General features: G+C 41.2%; 3 protein-coding genes across 3 annotated transcripts; 2 read left to right on the top strand and 1 right to left on the bottom strand.

Moving 5' to 3' along the window:
- The first annotated feature begins 2573 nt into the window (after window positions 1-2573).
- LOC122017679 (protein trichome birefringence-like 26) lies at window positions 2574-5321 on the top strand. Its single transcript, XM_042575346.1, has 3 exons — window positions 2574-2856; window positions 3865-4148; window positions 4505-5321. Exons 1-3 carry the CDS (start codon window positions 2715-2717, stop codon window positions 5261-5263), a joined length of 1185 nt encoding a protein of 394 aa, XP_042431280.1. The 5' UTR covers window positions 2574-2714; the 3' UTR covers window positions 5264-5321.
- A 483-nt stretch (window positions 5322-5804) lies between these two features.
- Window positions 5805-16049, top strand: LOC122017680 (uncharacterized protein At1g03900-like). Its single transcript, XM_042575347.1, has 8 exons — window positions 5805-5999; window positions 6102-6133; window positions 7240-7340; window positions 7430-7502; window positions 7686-7717; window positions 8343-8433; window positions 8567-8678; window positions 15636-16049. Exons 1-8 carry the CDS (start codon window positions 5820-5822, stop codon window positions 15930-15932), a joined length of 918 nt encoding a protein of 305 aa, XP_042431281.1. The 5' UTR covers window positions 5805-5819; the 3' UTR covers window positions 15933-16049.
- Window positions 16050-16526: 477 nt separating this feature from the next.
- On the bottom strand, window positions 16527-18152 carry LOC122017678 (probable xyloglucan galactosyltransferase GT17). The gene has a single exon (XM_042575345.1). It carries the CDS (start codon window positions 17991-17993, stop codon window positions 16581-16583), a length of 1413 nt encoding a protein of 470 aa, XP_042431279.1. The 5' UTR covers window positions 17994-18152; the 3' UTR covers window positions 16527-16580.
- Window positions 18153-21371: the final 3219 nt, after the last annotated feature.

The raw sequence follows: 21371 nt of genomic DNA, 5'->3' as shown, positions 1-21371 counted from the left end.
TTTAATCATCACAGATTAATTTTCAAAAATTGACTAATTAGAATTTATTCTATCATACGCTTGACAATTATGTATCTATATGTATCTTTTTTTTCGTATTTATGGAACATATGTTATAAAGAGAAGGCACCTGTCAAAACACGTTCTAAATTCCCCAAGCCCTGTTTTTAGTCCGTTTAGAAAAGCAAGGACCATTAAAAAAATAAAAAATGTAAATTGGAGAAAAATCTCTAAATACAATTTAAATTTTATATGCAGTCTACATCTTCAAAAATTTTAATTTCATTCCCTAGACGTAAAGTTTTATTTACTTCAACTTTCTCGTATAAATATCGTTATCTAATTACTCTCATATTTTTTAAGTTCCAAAGTCTAAAAATAAGTATAATTTCTTTTAAATTCGGTACTTTAAACTAGAATCAAGTATATTTTCTATTAAATTGAGCATGATTTTTTTCCTATTTAATATAATTTCTTCTAAATTCATCATTATTTTAAAAAATCTAGTATATTTTTATCCACTATTTAAAAAGAATCTTGTATATTTTTTATGTCATTAATATGGAAAAAGAGTAATGCTCAATTTAATAAAAAAATATACTAGATTCTAGTTTAATGTACTGAATTTAAAAAAAATATATACTAATTTTTACACTTGACCGCAGAAGGTTACTGCCATGCTGGAGGTCAATGTCACGGTGATCACGGGCCTCTTGTCATCGTCCGATCAGGCAACCGACTTGCCCGATCGGAATAAGGAATAACTGATCCGACATTATCACAGCTCGGTCACACACAGAGCTTTCGACGCTCAGAGAACCAAAGTAGCGGCAAAACAGAAGCCGAGTGACTATCCCGCTCGAACTTACATCAGGTCTCAGAACCAGCATATACAACCTTCAAGCACGACCTCCCGTTCGTCGCAATAAGGAGCACGAGAGGTGGAGAGACAGTTGAGCGACCATTCCGCTTGGCCCGAAGACATCAGGACAACAGGACGGTCGGGCGGTCCTCCCGCTCGGCCCAAGAACAGACAAGTTAGGAATCCTGCAACATCCTTTTGGGAACTCGTGCCATCGACAGACGGCATGGTTGACGGTATAGACAGACAGAAGATCGTACGACAGAAGCTTCCACTGTCATGTGAGAGATATGCTTAGGTCATTGAGGCATGGTGTCAGAGATTCTTTCTTGACATGTTTTTTCAGGAGAAGTCTTGAGAAGCGTGCACTCATCGAGGAGCATGCACGCGCTCCCTCGGAGCCATATATAAAGGTTCCCAAGCTTCAACGGAGGTAGGATGATAATTTTTTACTATAGCTACACTGTTACTTGGCTTATCCGCTTCCTTGCTTACACATCGTCGGAGACTAACTTGAGCGTTGGAGGGTCATCGCCGGGGAACCCCTCCCTGGCTCGACACTGATGCTACTATGGTTGCAGGTTCCTTCGACTCGGAATCCGTCAACAGGAGCGCCACGTTCCCTAGCGTCCATCGCCTCGATTCTCGGACAGGATCAACACTTTTATACCTAAAAAATATGAGTGATAATTAGATTTTTTTTTCCGCTTAATATAATTTCTCTTAAATTCAACTTAAAAAAAATATATAATATATTTTTCATCCAATTGAGCATTATTTAAAAAGAATTTAATATATTTTTTAACCAATTGAAGTGGAAAAAAACATTGTGCTTAATTTGATAAAAAATATAATAGATTCTAATTTAATGTACTGAATTTAAAAATAATTATATTTATTTTTATATTTTTTTTATATCTAAAAATATGAGGGACAATAAATTGGTTTCATTATGTTTGGTTATGGAATGTAAATAAAGTTTTTTTTTTATGCAATGGGACTATATACAAAGTTTAAATTGTGATCGATAATGTATGCAAATTTTCTCTTAAAAAAAACAAAAGAAGAAAATGTCGACTAATTTCGATCATAAAAATTGGGTAAATAAGTAAAACAAAATCCGAAAATATAATTGAAAAGGTGTATGTAACCGTTATTCAGTCAATTAGATTGAAAAGGTGTAATAGCATGCTATGCTATGCTTTGATGTTTTGATTCATTTTTGTTCAATATTTGGATGAAAATTATCATTAATATAGCTTCTTGTCTTTCAATTCTCTCCTCTAGATTTTTTTAGATAATTTCTCATCAGCGATGGAGCAATTCCAGCAGATTGGCGAGGTCTTCGGCAGCCTCCGTTCGCTAATGGTCCTGCGGGACGCCATCGACGTCAACTCCCGTCAATGCTGCCTGCTCGTCGGCGTCTTCGACGCAGTCGGCGACACCCTCCGCACCCAGTTGACTTTCGACCCTAAGCACGCATTCTACATTTCTACTGGCACAACCTGCTCTGGCGCGTCCCCGTCGCGCTCGAGGTCATCGCGGTTGTTGCCGAAGGCGTCGCCGGCTTTGACGAAGAGTCGACCCAAAAAAAAAGGGTTTGAGATGCTCTGTGAACTCCTCACGAGCCCCAAATCCCAACTTTGGGGGCAATTGTAAAAGAAAATATAATAAAAAACTAATTTAGTTTGAGATGCTCCCACAGTCTGCGTATCAGGGGTGGCAATTGTAAATTTGAAAAACTAGGACGAGCTAAGAGGCATTTTCATTTGGTTTCTTCCTTCCAGTCCCACCGATCAGGTGTCGCCAGACTGCTGCTGCGCCTCCCTTCTCCCTTGTGAAACAGAGCGCTATGGCGGAAGGCAAGCAAGGGATGCCCTACAAGAGCTTCTGCGATTTCTTCCTCATGCTCTCGGGTTCCGCTTTCCTCGCGGTTCTCGCCTCTCAGCTCCTCTTCCCTCGGACGACCGACGCCAATTCCGCTCCTATGAAAGGTGAGATTTTGATAGTTGAAGTTACTAGGGTGAAATATTAGGGTGATCTTACTTGTTTATCCATGGATTTTGATTGTCGGCAAGGAAGTGGGTTTGGTGATAGATCTTTTGTATGGTATAGCGTTGGTAGGGGCAGGTTAGGGTTCTTATTAATGACAAAAAATGGAAATTTACTTTGCAAGTATCGATTGCTTTCTTTTCGTCGCTTCTTGAGAGTACTTCGAGAATCCCGTGGTTGTTCGCGTTGCTGAGAATGGTGAGATTTTTTACAATGAGATTTGCAAACTTGCACCGACCTACAACTACAGCGGGGCTCATGCTTGTTTACGAATCTCATTGTACAGAGGAATCATTTTTAGTTTGATATCATGCGCTTGCTTAATAATTTCTTAAGTACGACAGGACGTGAGTACTTTCTTAATAATGGCAATGTTTAAAAATTTTACCATGGGTTTATCCTTCCTGATCTTGTAATTTTTACATTACCATAACTCGCCATTATGTATTTCTGGTTGCTTATTTGGAACTGTGGTTGAATATCCGAATGTGTATGCTTTTTTCATGTAAATTATTGCTTCATATCTTGATTTAGACTTTACCTTTCACAATTCGTGTGAATTGTGGAACATCTTGTAACCTCATGAACTTTGCATCTTGCTTTTCTAGTAGACATGAGCATCTTTCTTAGACATAAAAATCAAGTTTCTAATAGTTTAATTAATCATTCTCAAAAAAGTTGTCATAATGTTTTTTTTTATGATCATTCTTGAAGCTATGATACTGAATATTGCATTGTAGGGTACTCTATCAGCATTTTTCTATGATTAATCAAAAGCAATTGCTTCTATAAAAAGTGCTAAAAGGGATCCATAAGTGAGTGCAAACCAGCAGCTCACAGATTCTGGCAGTGCTTCATTGATTAACTTTTCCTGTTAGTTTATCTGCATCCTTGTTTTTTTATGATTAGCAATCCTGAGCACTAAAATGTAATACAATCTCAAATATAAGGCGTTGTAAAAGGATGTGATATTTTCTCTGGGGAGTGGAAAAAGGATTCTGCTCCAGCTTACAGAAATTCAAGTTGCAAGTTCATATCTTCTCCTCAAGATTGTTTGACAAATGGTCGACCGGATACTGGCTACCTTTACTGGAGATGGAAACCATACAGTTGTGAACTTCCTCCAATAGACACGAGGAAGTTCTTAAATAGTATGAGGGGCAAATCGATAGCTTTTGTTGGCGATTCTATTCTCCGCAACCAGATGGAGTCATTGCTATGTATTCTCTCAAAGGTGATTTCTGAACGTGCTTGAAATTGTTATTAGTTTCATTTTCACTTCTATTTCTATTTTGTGGAAAAATTGGTGGTAGATTTCCTTGTATCTTGTATATGATCTTTAGCATCACCCCACATCACCCTTATACATGTTAATTACACAAGCTTTCATTATGAAGCAATCTTTCAATGCCAAATTTGAGTTGCCAATGGAAATGGTATCTGGGAATAATTTAGCTTCGACTATAGATTACTTATGATTTGAAATTCATTACCCAATATCAATAGTCTAGGTTTTTCTCTTTACTTTACAATTGGAACTTACTTTCTGACAATGATTGTCTCCTTGAATGTTGTTTGTCTTATCGTCAGGTTGAAGAAGCAGTTCTAGTCTATCACGATGAAGCATTTCAATCCAAGACATGGCACTTACCCTCACACAACATCACATTGGGACTCATTTGGGCTCCTTTTCTGGTGAACTCTACTGAAGCAAAGTCCAAGAAAGACCTACAGATTTATCTTGATGTCCTCGATACCACATGGACTAGCCAAGCCCAAAACTACGAGTACATAATGTTGTCTGGTGGACAGTGGTTTCTCAAAGAAACCACATTCTGGGAGAACAACACCATCGTCGGTTGCCACTACTGCCCAGACAAATCGTTAAAGGAACTAGGCATCGACTACTCCTACCGCAGAGTCCTCCGATTGGCTCTCCGCTTTTTAAGCGCCGCCGACCACAAACCCGTTGTGATTGTGAGGACTTGGACTCCAAGCCACTTCGAATATGGAAAATGGTACAATGGGGGGATCTGCAACAGAACAATGCCGTTCAAAGAAGGTGAGTACAACGCTGATCCTGAGGATGCAGTAATGAGAGGTGTGGAATTGGAGGAGTTTCAGGAAGGATTGGCAAATGGTTTGAATCTGAAACTTCTTGATACTTACCATCTTTCACTGATGAGGCCCGACGGGCATCCAGGGCCCTACAGAAGATACCACCCTGATCTAACTAAGAAACCCCAGGAGGACTGTCTGCATTGGTGCTTGCCTGGGCCAATTGATACCTGGAATGAGTTGTTGATAGCAATTCTTATGGGAGAGGAAGAATTGAGGTTTTCTTTATAAATCATTAACTGTGTTCATTGCTTTAATGCAAAAAAATAAATAAATAAATATATATATATATATATATATATTCTGCTGAAACTGGAATGAATACGATCTGAGATGGGTGGTATTTGTATATCCTTACACATTGATGGTTATTTTTTCTAAATAGGGATCCTCTAGTCCGTAATTTATGGATCAGAGGATGGTCCACTGTATGAGGATCATTGATTTGGATGGAGCCCACCTTTAAATTGGTAGGATACATCCAAATCAATGATCTGCAATAGTAGACCATCTCCTAATCCGTAAATTACGGACCAGAGGATCTGTTCTCATTTTTTCTACATATGTCTCTATTAATACTGCAGATTTAATATTATTATTTTAGTTTTATTTATTATTATATATATATGGATTAGTTAATAAAATAATTACGTAGTTTTATACATTGTGATCTAAATCCAAAATTTTATCCGAATTTTTATTTCGATAAAATATAGAAATCACCAACTGCGGAAGTCTCTAGCAGCAAGGCGGGTGGATCACGAGTTAACTCCCGACTTAAGTAGCGATGGTGGGGAATCGATGCATAAGTTCATCGCGAACACGATTTCCACGACCCGCGACGCGAGCACTCGCCATGGGCGACCCGACCAAGACCGATCCCGCTGGAGCCGAGAAAGGGGTAGGAGAGACGGAAGACGCTCTGGAACTCGTTCTCTTCCACGCCGTCGAGTGCTACGTCTACTTGGTAATCCCGCCGACTGCGAATTACATCTTTCTGTTGCATCGTCTTTCCAATCTAGTTATTGACCCACACCCTTCCTTGCCCCCTTTGGGGTTTTGCTGACAGATCCCGCCCAGGAAGACCGCGGCTTCTTACAGGTGCTTTTGATCGCTCCCAATTCCGCTCTTCGGTTCTTACGTAGATTGCAAAAAAGCCATTTCCGCCATTTTACTTACTGGTGGATGCAGAATTGTGATAAAAAATTGTTCCTCTTTATTGCCTAGTATGACTGGCAGGTTTGTCTTGTACAAACAAGCTTCGAGGGTTATAATAATTGTCAGGAATGGAGATAATTGTGGAGTGGGCCACTTCTATTGGATATCCTTTATGGCTTGCTATTGTATCTTAATGCATAACCTTGTCTGATTCTAGATTTTCTTGGGCTTCATTTGTGTTTCCCTAATGCGTAAGCTTGATGCATAAATGTTTCATTAGCGGTGGACCAAGAATGATAAATTAGACTTCCAAGGTTACTTTTTTTTTTGTTTGATTAAGGTAAGGAGAAGCGCTAAAAAAGACAAACACTTCTTAAAAGGATCTTGTTTAAGTTTGACTCAACTTTCTAGCAAGATTGAAGCTAAGAATTGTACATGACTCCTTATAGATCAGTCTTTTAGAATTACTTTGATACGGTGATCTAAGAATTCCAAAGTCTAGTTAGATCCATTATTGACTAAATTCCAATTTGAATTGATTTTAACTTAGATGAGCTTCTAGTTTCAAGCTTATGTTTCATTCAAATTTCAACTTTAATGGATTTCAAGCTTAGTTGTGGTTGTTAACTGGAACTTGTTTAACTATGAGCTGAGCTTATTTAGCTACATAAATGAGCTGAGCTTGGGATCAATGTACTAGAATAGTTATGAGGAGCAATTAAACAAATTGCTGGAATTTAAGTACATTATTTTAATATTGTTATACCAAGGGTGGGAGAGACTCCTGCTGCCTATTTATATGGGGCACTATGTGGTTGATTTCCTTGAATTCACTGTCTCCTTCCCAACACTTGAGACTTTGTTGTTAATTTTTTCAACACTTTTTTAACTTTCCTTTCAGGTTTTCCTGTATTTTATTTTATTTTATTTTTTTTGCAATTTGACCTTTTTCCCTAACTTTGCTTGCAAATATTTATTTCACAGAGTTATCTAAGTTCTGGGTTCAGATACTATAGCTCACTGTATGGAATAACTTTGCTGATTTTCAGGGCTGATGAGTGGAACGTGAACAAATGGGTGTGGGAGGGAGCATTGAAGGTTGTTAGCAAAGGGGAAGAGTGCATTATCAGATTGGAAGATAAGGAATCAGGTTTACTCATCTTTCGGATTAAAATAAAAACAGAAAACGGTAACATTATATGATTATGAGCTCTCTTTATCATGAGAAACACTTTTTAGGAGAATTATATGCTAGAGCATTCTTGAGAGAGGGAGAACCACATCCAGTAGAGCCTGTTATTGACAGTAGCAGGTTTGCTATCTTTCTGTTATTTTCTTGCAACAAATTTTGTAACATTTCTAAATGCATTAAGTCCAGATATTGTATTTATCAACTAGATGGATTATCTATGCACAGTAGATTCCTAATAGCACAACTTGGTCATGCACTACTCATGGCATTCATTCACTTGATCACCATTTCTCTTTTCTCCAGATACTTTGTGCTTCGCATTGAGGAAAACATCGGTAAGTTCCTTAAACTTTTTAGCTGTGCTTTCAAAACCTGACATATTTAATTAATATTCCAAATGAAATTCAAAGACGATGCCTTTTTGTCTACATAAGATTGTGTTTCTTTTATTCAATTGAGAAATCAAGTTTGCTGTTATTAGATATATCTTCCATCACTTAGGGAGTATCATTCTATTGTATAAGTAGGAGATTTTTTTCTTACTAGATTCACTTAATTGTTCTAAGCAAGCATTGAATCTATTTGTAAAATCCAAGATTCAAAATAAGTTCTTATTTAAAAGATCTACTGTGAACAAGCCTAGCATCTGGTAGCGGAGGTGGATAATCTGTTTTCAAATGTCATTTGGCTAAGTGATTGAACACTTGGTGACGTTTTGTCAGATGGGACCTGGAGGCTTGAGTGAGATAAAGTGAGTCCCACTGTTTCAAATGCATATCTAAAATGTTAGTTTGAGAATTTTGAAAAAAAAAATTAAATAGGTTTTCTTAGTCAACTCACAAGAGCATTACCATGAGGGAAATTAAGGTAAAATATCAGATTGAATTTCAAATCATAGGCATTCATTTCTTCGCTTTAAGGCTGAATGTAAGATCAGACAATGAAGCATTTAAACTGCAGGTGGCCGAAAACGTCATGCTTTCATTGGCATAGGATTTAGGGAAAGACCAGAAGCTTATGATTTTCAAGCTGCTCTCCATGACCATATGAAGTATCCTCCTAATGCTGTTTATGTTGACTAGTAGCCTATACATGTTGCTTGGTAGTTCTTGCAACTTGCAAGATGACATATGATATGGTTTCTATCAACTGTATAAAAAATTTGCTCCTTTACAGTAATTGAGATATCTAAACAAAAAGAAAGCTGCAGAGGAGATGGAGCTACATTATCAGACAACATCAACAGTTGATTACAGTCTGAAGGAAGGGGAGACTTTGGTGCTTCAATTGAAAAATGTAAGTGGAATTTTAGATAGAGGTGTATTTCTGTCAGTACTTTTCTTGAGCATGGTTCAGTGATTTTAGTTTATTTCAGCTGAAGGCTCTATTATTTTGATGCTTTCTCGTAGACACATGTTGCCTCAGTGTATAAATGGAATAAGGTTATATTTGTGAGAGGATGAATAATTACAAACTAAATAATCATGCACCAAAATAGTTAGACTTGCATCAGTAGAACAAAGAGAGATTTTGAGGTTCATTATAATTTAAACGAAGAGTCGTTTTTTTTTTTTTGCAAAGAAGTAGATCTATTCTTAGATACTGTGTTTACTTGGAAAGTAGGAAAGAAAAACAAAGGGAAAAACATAAAATCATCAATTTCTCTCATTGAAAGGAATTTGTCAGGAAAGAATTTAATTCTGACTAATTCCTCTATTTTGGACACAAATGAAGTTTTGCCATCTAAAGACAAATGAGTAATCAATATTATTTGTCTTCCTTTCAATTCAATGCCATCCAAGTAAACAAGAAGAATGGCATAAAGTGAAAAAAAGATCATGCAATTTGTTTCTTTCGTTTCCTTTCATTAAAACAATTTCACTTTCATCCTACTTCCTATACTCGAAGAAATTAAATGCTGAGTTGGATGTGTGAGATTATTATGAGAGGAAATAAAATATAAATTTATAGCAAGTAAATCAGAGTCCGTTATGCTAGAATAAAAGAATTGAATTAAGATGGTACATTTCACACACTCCCTAGTAAAGAAATATAGCAATTATAATTGTTAGTGTGAATGGTAGATATAAATCATAGACAATTATACGCCTGTACTTTATATAATTTAAACATTCCATAGGCATGTTTATTACCAATGACATGGCTTTGCACAATTTAATGGGAAAAAGATATGTAATTATATTATTGATATCAAATAGTTGGGCCACTTTGTTTGTTTTCTGTTATTGTCATGGAGTCTTACTCAGCTAATTGAAATCATAGTCCATGATATTAATATTCTCCAAATGATTCACGTGGTCTCTATATTCAATTTCTCTTATCGATTCTCTCAAATAATTGCATTTCCTGTCGATCATATGAGAGTTTGGAAGACTCTAATATGCTTTAACCAAGTATATTTATCAATCATGGTTGGCCACCTCGAGCTCTATTAAATAGAGCTCGGGAGAAAACACAAGTGTGTTTCCTGCCACCAGTTGATTGGTAAAGACACCAGTTGACTAGCTTCATGTGGAATTCGACCGTTACATGTCAACGGCTCGATACCAGTTGGGTGATGTCAATACCAGTTGATTGCTCCACATGGTTTGAGTGAACAGAGACATTCTGTTTGCTTCCAGTCGACTGAGTCCTTACTAGTCGACTGGTCAAACCCTAACCCTAGGATTTTGATCTCTGAGTACATTCACTCAGCACTCGTCCTTGCTCGACCAACCTAGACCTAGCCTTCTAGCCTCCTTCATCAGCCTCGCATCCCTTAGATGTCTCCCCATCCTTCATGCTTTGCCTTCAGGAGCTTCCATCGGTCTTGTCCTTGTTGTCAGGTCTTCCATTGCCAGGAGCTCCTCGCTCCGGGACTTTAACTTTACCAAGTTACATCTGGACTTACATTGCCAAGACTACATACTTGGACTTACACCGTCAAAACTCCACTTGGACTTTTCCTTTGCTAAAATCACACTTGGACTTTCCTTTTATTACCTGTATCTTGCACACTTACAATGCATATCAAATCCAATAATAAACCTAACTTAAATCTTTGCCCAAACATCAAAATCTAAGGTCACATAGATTGCTCCAACAATCTCTCCCTTTTTTATGTTTGACAACCTATTTAAGTTAGGGAAATAATATAGCACTACATATGTAAATAAATATGCAAATCAACTCATGCATAAATAATGGAACCTAAATCCCTAGACTCCCCTTTGACCTAAGCTCCCCCTTGAGTTAGGATTTTCCGCAAAGGTAAACTTCTCCCCCTTTGCCAATAAATGAGCAATCGCTCTCCCGTCACCTAAGCTCCCCTTGAGCTAGAATTTCTTGCAAAGGTGTGTAGGTTTCCCACTTAAACACAACACTTCTCCCCTTTTGCCAAAGAGCTCTAGCAATATCCCAGCTATTGGACTCTTTAACTTCTAATGACCATAAACATCATGTATTAATCCCCCATAAGATTACATACGTGTTTATCATCCTTTTGGTCATTTCCTATTGCTGAAACACATTTTCAGACTGTATCAGTCGACTTCTCTAATCGAACAAACTCACAGAACTATTCTTCATTCGATGAACAGTGTTACCAGTCGACTAGTAACTGTATCGACTAGCACCATATTTCAACCCCAAACAACATTCTGAATCCAATTTCAGAAATGCACTAGAAACTCCACAAGCCTCCAAAAATTCTCAAATTTTGTGGAGAAATCTGTTTTACCAATGTGATCCTGTCTGGAAGCTGAGAAAACGAACCTGCCGGTGTGACGTGTCTGGAAGGTTGACCGCATCCCCATGACCCGGTTGGTGATCTGTCCGCTGCGTTGACCAAGTCGTCTGAAGTCCTCCTCCGATCAACTGTACCTGTATCCAGCGACCGGGTTCCCCCGGTCTCTGGTACCTCGGTGCTCGAGGCGAATCCCACAAATGTATGAGTAACCACATAATAGTATAGCAGAATAATTAACTAAATGCAGGAAAGGTACGAGAACGTACCCTGGCCCAGGGGGGCGCCCTCGGATGGATGGACGAGCTGGTCGAGCTACTGATCAAGTCGTCGTGGCCCTGGATCCGGAAAGCGGCATGTAGGCCAAGACATAATGGCTCGTAGGCCGATACGCGGCACGCAGGCCGGATAACACAGATAGCTCGTAATCATAAGAGAGATGCACAGAGTAAAACCCAACAACTCGATGGCCGGAACAACCTCGGCTCGATGGCCGAACCCAATCTCGGCGCGACGGTCCCGTGGGTGATGATGGCTGCCCGGAGGTGTCGGTGGCTGCGGCAGGAGCTGCCGGAGGTGACGGCGCTAGACGCCGGAGGCGTCGGCTGCCAGAGGTGGCTGTGGCCGGAGGCGGATCCCACTGTAGGGTGATGTCGGGGGCTGCCGGACGAAGCCCGCGCCGGAGGAGATTTCCGGCAAGAAGAGGAGCAATGCTCCTGTTCCGATAGGTGACTACTGACAAAGGAGGAGGACACGAGGTGTCTTCCTCGCGGTGGCCTCTCGTGCCAAGGTCGTGACTGCCGACAAGAGGAGAGGGAGAGGAGAAGGCCGACGGCGGCCGCAGCAACAACGAACCTAGCGAGCCCCCCTATTCCCTCCTCATGGCGGCGGCGCTGGAATGAGAAGGCCGGAGTAATGGAGGGTGGAGGAGAGGAAGAAGGGAGCGCCGACGGCTTCGTCGGCGCTAGCGGAGAACTTGAGAAGGAGAGAGCCTCTCCCTGGTGGCTGGCAGCCGAAAGGATCACGAAAAACCCCCCTTTTGCTGTGAACGGCGATTCCCCAAAAAAACCCCTCAGCCCTAGCAATCCTCAATCCCCAAAATGCCCCTGACCACTTCTCTATTTACTTCTCATGCCCTAATTTACCTCCGGATCATCCATAATTATGCATGAGTACATAATTTTTATTATTCCTAACAAGCACGATGGAATTTTAAATTGGAGTAAACTTCAAATTAGAGATTACCTTCCCTTTTACCTTTGGAGCTCCCTCTTGACTTAAGCTCCTCTTCTCTAATTTCTTCAAGTGTGTCAATTTCTTGAGCTCTCCTCTTCTTGGGCACTTCGTGTGGTAGTGTCCCCACTCACCACATGTGAAGCATCAAATGTGCATCTTCTTCTTGGCACTATCCCTACAACCTACGTTAGTCTTCAAAAGAACTTTATCGGGTTTAGGGTTTATCTCCTTTACCTTCTTGAGCAATGGACACCTACTCTTGTAGTGTCCCACTTCACTACACTCAAAGCACTTGATGTGATTTTTCTTGCTCTTCTCGGTAGTTGAGGTGGTTGAGAGTTCCAAGACCTCTTCTTCACTTGTCTTAGATTTCTTTTTCCTTTAAAGACGTGGACGGTTCTACTTCCTCTGGAGAAGTGGTTGATTCCACTTCTTCCTCCTCATCAGACGTTGTATCAACATCTGATTGGTCATTCTCTTGGACCAATGAGTCCTCCTTGGGCTCCTCAACTCCTTGTGTTTGTGTAGGATTCTCATAGAGCGCAATCATCTTGCTCTAAAGCTCATGAGCACATTTGCACTCACCTACACGTGACACATTGTTAGGAGGTAATAAATTCAATACAATTCTAGATCCAATGCTGAGGTCGGAGACACTTCCCCTTCTTGTCCGTTGGAACTTCGAAGGGAACTTCTAATATGGTCCATGGTCCCAATCCATTTGGAACCACGTCTCCAACCACTTCCGCCAATACTCGAAATTATCTAGATCGTATGGAGATGGGATTCGGATATCCCATCCTAGTGGACCTTCCGACTCCATCTTCTTCCTCTAGCGTTTGCTTCTTCCGACGATTAGTCCTTCAAGAGCGCTCCTCGCTCTGATACCAATTGCTGAGATCTTGACATCCGCTAGAGGGGGGTGAATAGCTTCTCTCCCAAATCATCACTTCCTACGCTTGTTAGTATGCAGCGGAAATACAAATAACACTAACAAAAGAAAGCTAGCCCTAAGCACTACAATGAACACAAAAGACACTAAACCTCACACGTTCATGTAACGTGGTTCGGAGATCACTTACTCCTACTCCACGGTTGTCCGTAAGGTGGACGATCCTGATCCATCAGTGGATGACTCCTCGGAAAACCTCAGCTAGCTCAAGTAGCTCCTTGTGGGCAGAGAAACTTCGCCACAACCTCGCACAAGCAAGCTTGATCACACAAGAGCTTGGAAGAGGCTAATAGACTTTAACCAAGTCTATTTTGTCAACCATGATCGGTCACTCCGAGCTTTATTAAATAGAGCTCGAGAGAAAACACAAGCTGTGTTTCCCACCACCAGTCGACTGGCCTCGTGTGAAATTCGACCGTTATATGCCAATGACTCGATACCAGTCGACTGATGCCAACACCAATCGATTGCTCCACATGGTTTGAATGAACAGAGACATTTTATTCACTCCCCAGTTGACTGGTACAACCATCAGTTGGTTAAACCCTAATCCTAGGGTTTTGACCTCCGAGTACATTCATTCAGCACTCGTCCTTGTCCGACCAAACTAGACCTAGGCTTTTAGCCTCCTCCATTAGCCTTGTGTCCCTCAGATGCCTCTTCATCCTTCACGCTTTGCCTTCAGGAGCTTCTATTGGCCTTGTCCTTATTGTCGGATTTTCCATTGCCAAGAGCTCCTCGCTTCGGAACTTCAATCTTGTCAAGTTACAATTGGACTTACGTTGTCAATACTACATATTTGGACTTATACCGCCAAGACTCCACTTAGACTTTTCCTTTAACAAGATCACACTTGGACTTTCCTTGTATTATCTATATCTCGTACACTCACAATGCATATCAAATACAATAATAAATCTAGCTTAAATCTTTGTCCAAACATCAAAATCTAGAATCACATAGATTGCTCCAACAAAATATATATATAATGGATTGGGTAGGCATTGGGCTATACGGAGCAACATAGACAAAAAAAAAAAAAAAAAAAAAAATTAGTAGAAATTAACAAAGCTATGATGAATAAGAGTGTACTAATGTGCAATACGAATTAGGTTATTAGGGGTAGTCACAAATATGATAAGGGGTAGTCCGGTGCATGAAATTTTTGTCATGCGGATCTCGGGGAAGGATCCATTTTACACAGTTTTATCCTACTTTTTACAAATATGATAAAATGAGAGAAAATAGTTTTAGATAGTTATATGAACATATTGATAGATGATTAATCATTTTTTTAATTAGAAGAGTCGAATCAAGTAGATGTGAATAATTTAAGGGGTAGATAAAAAAAAACTTCAGTATCGTTTTATAAAAATGATTTTATTATTTTAACTATTACCAGTGATAGCCATCATGGAGCTCAATGGATAATAAGATCGATGTAACTGACCCAAGTAGCTATGCATAATTTAACTACTTAGTTTGGGCTTGCTACTGCATAATTTGACTATTTCAAAATTCCTGTAAGCTTGCGAGAAACTGACTTGTGCAAACGCTTTAAACCTACGCCTACTGGCCTATGTTTTAGTATGGATAAGGATCACATTCTGACTGAACGTGTACCATTTAATAAAATAAAGTTGATGAGACATCAAAAAGCAATGACAGACAAGACATTGAGGGAACAATTATAGTATAATTAGCTGCAGTTGAACCTTTAGGTGTTATTAATTTCTTCTCATCCTTCGCGTTCTATGTAATTTGACAGGAATACACTGCTTGTCTATTAATAGATATGATCAAAATAAAGAAGTCTCATCTATTTCCGTCGATGTTTCTAGTTCTCTGTCCTTTTTAACCCTTCTGCAGGCTGGAAGGTTAGCTTCTACTACTCGGCTTGCTAATATCTGTGATCTTAACTTGTATTTAGGTTAATGTAATTGCAGTGAACTGCTTACAAAAAGCAATAATCTTCTGAAATATAGAAGTGGAATGATTTTCTTTGGTTATGTTCCGGAAGACATCTATTGTTTATCATTACCACTTAAGAGCTAGCTACTTCAAGTTACTTTAATTTCCCAGGGATCCATATCACTTTTTTCATAATTACATCTCCAACTGCCTCCATTTGCATGCTTTGTTCAACTTTCCGCCCTTCTGAGCACCAATTAAATTTATGGACTTTTCTCAATTCTCAAAATCTTGCTTGGATTATGACGTGCTTATACGGGTCTCCATATGGTTGACTTTGTTGCATAGATTTGCTTTCTAGACGCCCCAGTTTGGTAATGCTAATGGCAATTTGTACACTTGTTAACAGAAAGGACAAAAGGTGAAGTCCGCAAGCATGGAGCCGGGTCTGAGCAATCTTTCCTTGGACGATAAGACAAAAACCAGCGAAGGTTCAATTCTCCTTAAACCACCCCCTCCGCCTCCGTCTCCGCTATCTTCCATCAATTCCGTTCAAAAATCACCCTTTAGTTCGCAACCATCCAATGCTGAAGAGGTTAATTTGCATTCTAAAGATGAACTTTCACCTGAAGAATCATCCACATTGAGAGAGAGCCCTCAAGACATTATAGATGATGATTTCGGAGACTTTCAAGCGGCTGGATGATTTCTGTAAACAGTTCTCTTTTTTTTGGCCCTGCTTCTTATTGTGATTTGTTTATGTACTAAGACTGTGTGTAACTATGATGCTCATTACTCGATATACAACATTTTATCTACTCAATTCTCACGGAGGCATGTGGTCAGTGCCGTGCCATAAAGATTTAGACATAATTTGCATGTACAGCTGCATGGTGATCGCCTTAGTCAGCGGGTTGCTGATTTCTGATGCATTGCAATACAAAATGTCACCGATCTTTGTTTGATCTTTGGGCCTTTATCCAGACAACCATGAACTAAACCAGTCAAATAAATCAACTGGCGTGGTCCAGTTTCCAAAACATAATTGCAGAAGTCACCAAGAGTCATGGTGCCTTTCAATTAGAGCTCCACAGACCACAAAGTTGCTGTTCTTGCTTCAAATATTCGAGACTTAAATCTTCAAATCCATTGACCTTTGATCCACAAACTCTACCGACATTCAATTGGCCTCCAGAGTTCAACGAATCATCCATCAAAGTGATTGTCTTATTCCTTTTGCTGAAGTCACGAGAAATTTGATTTCTTTCGAGGAAAAAGATAAACGTATAATTCGCAGGTGTAAGTAAACCTACACATTGTTTAGAAATACCGGAAGGCAAGATACATCGTCTATTTACAGTATATTCAGACTTTCCCGGTTTGATCGAACCCGCTTGGTGAGCTCAATTAGAGCCGTGTCTACTACATCCTGAAACCCTAATTGGGTCGCACTCGAGTCCGGGTGGGCGTAGGTCACATTAGGAATCAGCTCGATCACCGTTTCCCTCATCTTCTCCACCACGGTTTTCCGAATCCGAGCCAGCTCGTCCTCGATGTGGTCCCATTGGGTCGGTTTCAACTGAACCGACCAGTCTTCCGGTCGGGCCGGCATGTACCATTCGTATTGTGCGTACGCCGAGTGCTCGGAGAAGAACACCGGGATGCAGCCGGCGAGCATCGCGTCGAAGGTGGACCGCCGAGTGAGCGACTCGCCTGGCGGCTGCAGGCAGAAGTCAGCCCGGCGCATGACGTCGAGGACCCGGTCTGGGTCTTCGCACCGGCGTCGGGTCGGGTTGCAATCGACCGGGAGGCAGCGCTTCGACTTCCAGCACTGGGCCATGACCTTGGCCCGAACCGCCGCCTTGTCCGAACCGGGCCGCAGTCCGCCCACAAACGCGAACAAGTGGCTCCGGGTCCGAGCGAACCGGCGGAGCTCCGCCTGCCAGTCCGCCACGTCCTCCGCCGTCCGCGGGTGGAAGTAGGACGGGTAGGGGATGCCGAACTGGTGGCGGCCCTCCCCGGGGTGGCGCTCCACGGTGAGGACGGTCACGTTGGCGACCTCTGGAAGGAGGTCCGGGTCGCGCATGAAGTCCCAGGAGGTGCGGCCGACGACGAGGAAGTGGTCGCGGCCGCCGCTGCGGCCAAAGGCCGGGAGGGAGGCGAGGTGATCCGCGAGGTCGACGGCGAGGGCGTCGCGGCGGGTGTGGTTCTGCTGCCGGGAGTTGGTGGCGGCGTGGAGTCCGGCGAAGAAGGGGACGTAGAAGAGCTCCGCCGCGGCTGGGTCGGCGGTGCGGCAAGGGTGTCGCTCGGCGCGGGCGTGGAAGATGACCTCAGCGGCGAGGGGGTGGGTGGCGTACCAGGACGTGAGGCCCGGGTCTAAGTCAGCGTCGGCGGGGAGGCGAAGGAGCGGGCGGCCGAGGCCGCGGTGGCCGACGTGGGGGCAGACGTCGCAGCAAGTCACGCAGGAGAGGCCGTGCTGGACGAGGGCAGAGTTGAAGCGGGGGTGGAGGCGGTGGATATAGAACGGCGCGATGGCAGGGTCGCAGGTGGCCGCCAGCGGGCGGCTGAGCTTAGCCGTTCTAAAAGAGACAGCCGTCGACGCCGGGGGGAAGGTGTAGAAGAGGAAGCGGAGCCAGAGAAGGTAGCAGAGGGCGACGCAGACGACTAAGCGGAAGCCGAGCAAGAAAGAAGGCCTCTTCATCATCTCCTTATAAGAAGAAGCGAAGGAGGTGAAAGATGGCTTGCTCTCCTTGTCCTTGGAAGCCATTAATACTCCTCAATCAGAGCTCGCAAGGAGAACAAAAAATGAACCTTCTGATGGCTCTTCTTCTTCTACACCAATTTAGCAAATTGATCGATCGAGAGAAGAAGAGAAACAGGGAAATAATGAAGATCTTGTTTCCCTGTTTGTTTATAGCGGAGACGGTGAGATGAGACTAGACAAAAGTTGAAAAACAGAATAAAAGGAACTAGGGCAGTTTTGTCCATACGAAAAATATAATATATTTCTTATTTTTATTTTATTTTTAGTTTATGTTAAACCTTGGAGACTTTTATTTTTATTAAAATATTTAAATAAATTTCTTATAATTTGAGAAAAATATATTTGAACAATTAGATTAGAAGAACGTCTCATTTTTTAATCAGAACGCCCTGTACGGTGTACACCTTGTTTTAAAAGCAATCGAACACGTTAAATTTAACTGTCACATCATTTTCACCATCAATCTTACATTAACTTGGACACTCAATCGCTACACATCATATCTCTACACACCATATCATACACGTGGTAAAAACTAGTTTGGTATTTTCTACCTGTCGTGGAAGTGAGCCCGTAATTTTTACTAGCACTTGACACTATGATATTTTAAAATATGACGTTTCTGAATGATGAGCAAGAGCAGAAGTTTACTAAAGAAGATTAGAGGTTAAGTTCGGATCAGTCCTAGTTTAGATAATTAAGATCATCCAAATAAGAGAAATAGGAGAGGAAGATTCGGATCAAGAAGAGTGAAATCGGAGAGGAAGGTCCGGATTGTAAAAGTCAACTTAGTTAATTTTTTTGGTTCGAACGTTTGGAATTGAATTTTATCTGGATCAAGTTTGACCATGATCCGTTGTGAATGGGATAAAATTTTATCCCCTTCAGGCGCCTGGTGTTGGATCAATTCCCCTCTAGTCAAGTTTTGACCAGGATAATGTGAAAAAGAGTCAAGTAGGTTAAAATTGACTGAATACTTGACTGGAAAGCCCTAGTGAGTGAAGCTAGGTAGTTGGAAATCCTGATAAGTGAAGCCAAGTAAAAGACCTAGTGAGTGAAGCTAGGCAGTTGTAAAAAACCTAGTGAGTGAAGCTAGGCAGTTGGAAAATCCTGGTGAGTGAAGTCAGGTGTAAGTTCTGGTGAGTGAAGCCAAGCAGGTAGAAGTCCCGGTAAATGAAGTCGGACAATGGAAAGACCTGGTGAGTGAAGCTAGACACATGGAAATCCAGTTGTGTTAAGGTTGATCGGACATCTAGTGTTGGAAAGTCCAAGTAGGTCAAAGGGTTGACCGGATACTTGACACGTAGAAATCCAAATGGATCAATGTTGACTGGATACCTGGTGTTGGGAAGTCCAAGTAGGTCAAAGGGTTGACAGGATACTTGGCACAAGGAAATTTAGATGAGTCAAGGGTGACCGGACATCTGGTGGAAGCCCAAGTAGGTCAAAAGATTGACCGGATACTTAGCACGAGAAAATCCAGATGGGTCAAGGGTGACCGAACATCTGGTGGAAGTCCAAGTGGGTCATGGAGGACCGGACACTTAACATGAGACGGTAAGTCTAAGTGGGTCAAGGTTGACCGGACATTTGGCACGAAAGGAAAAGTCCAAATGAATCAAAGGAATGACCGAACACTTGGCGAATAAATCTCAGCAGGTCAAGGTTGACTGGATGTTGGACTTGGGGCACCTTAGACTTGACTCGGGCAAGCTAGGGTTGGTCAATTTGATCAAGTGATCAAATTGGACCGAGCCCAATTGATCAGCTGATTGATTGGGCGTAGTGCTGCGACAAATGGCAGCCCAATCGATCAACCGATCGATTAGGAGCAATTGTCGCAGGCACAGAAGCTTCCCCAATCGATCAGCCGATCGAATAGGCTCCCTAATCGATTGATCAATCAATTAGGGGTTAGTTTTTTCGCGTGATGGCAAGAAAGCCTGAATCGATCGGTTGATCGATTCAGGTACTTTCCAGAGAGCACAGGAGAGGGTTGAATCGATCAGCTGATTGATTCGGTCTCCCCAATCGATCAGTCGATTGATTCGGCCTCCTCAATCGATTAGCGATCGATTGGGAGACGCTCGTTACGCAGGATAAAGCTTTGGCGAGGATCTTCCTCCGCATTTCTTCCTCTCCACTTCTTGTAATCATTCTCACAGGCACACACCAGATCTTGGAGGCTTAGAGAGGAGTGTTGGTGCACTTCCAAGTAAGTCAAGAGGTGTATTCAAACAAAAATAAGCAAGCTAGGGTTTTGTAAATCTTGTAAGATTTGTATTGTATAAGCTTGTTTTTTTTTTCTTCTTGTATTGTGAGTTTGTACAAGGTTTCTCCGCCTTCAGTAATTACCGTAAATGAGTGTTTTTATAGTGGATGAGTGAGTGAGAGGTGGATACCAAGTAAATCCTAGCGTTGGTGTGCTGTGGGTGTATTTCCGCTACATATTATCATCATCAAAGCAACGACGAGCACGCGACGAGCTATTCACCCTCCCCCTAGCACAAATCGAACCTAACACCTACTGAGCCTTGTCTTTTTAGTCTTTTATTTATTCTTATGCAAGTGTTATATTAAATTATAAGCCAAGAAAGGTATTTTTGTTTGTTTTTGTGCAGGAGTTATTCACCCCCCCCTTTATTCGGGCCGCCAAGGGTCCTAACAACATATCCCTGACAAGATAGTAGAAGCTTCCGTCGTACTATCTCTAATTTTTCATATGAAAGGACATGTCGAGCATAAGTAAATTTTGGGCAAAAACTCACTGATAGACCTAGAGAGCTCCGATTGCGCCCATTTTAATTTCTGTGGATTTTTTGGATTGCAATGAGTTCAAATATGATATCAATTATTTATTTCGACTTTGCAGAGGAGTTAAAATGTAATAAGGAAAAATCACCAAAATTCTCGACGTTGGACCTGATATCATTCTATATCAAGCTCGTGTTGGGCTTGATATGATTCAATATCAGGCCCACGTTGGGTCTGATATGATACCTATCAGGCCCAACATGGCGATTGTTGGCGATTCTTCCTAATTATATTTAACACCTCTAAGAAGTCAAAATAAACAATGAATAGTATATTCGAACTCCTTGCAACTCCAGAAATTTATAGGAATTGAAATAGATGCAATCTGTGATCTTTAGGTTCATTAGTGAGTTTTGATTGAAACCCACTAATCGATTTAGATAACTTCGATTGCACTCATTTCAATTCCTATAGATTTCTGGTGTTGCAAGAAGTGCAAATATGCTATCCATTATTTATTTCGATTTCTTGATAGTGTTAAAATGTAATAAGAAAGAATCGTCAAAATTCTCCTCAATAGATAGAATATTTGAACTCCTTGCAACACCATAAATCCACAGGAAGTGA

The sequence above is a fragment of the Zingiber officinale genome, chromosome 8B (assembly GCF_018446385.1).
Source record: "Zingiber officinale cultivar Zhangliang chromosome 8B, Zo_v1.1, whole genome shotgun sequence".
Lineage (NCBI taxonomy): Eukaryota > Viridiplantae > Streptophyta > Magnoliopsida > Zingiberales > Zingiberaceae > Zingiber > Zingiber officinale.
Note: the sequence above shows the minus strand (reverse complement) of the source record. Positions and strands in the feature narration are given on the sequence as shown.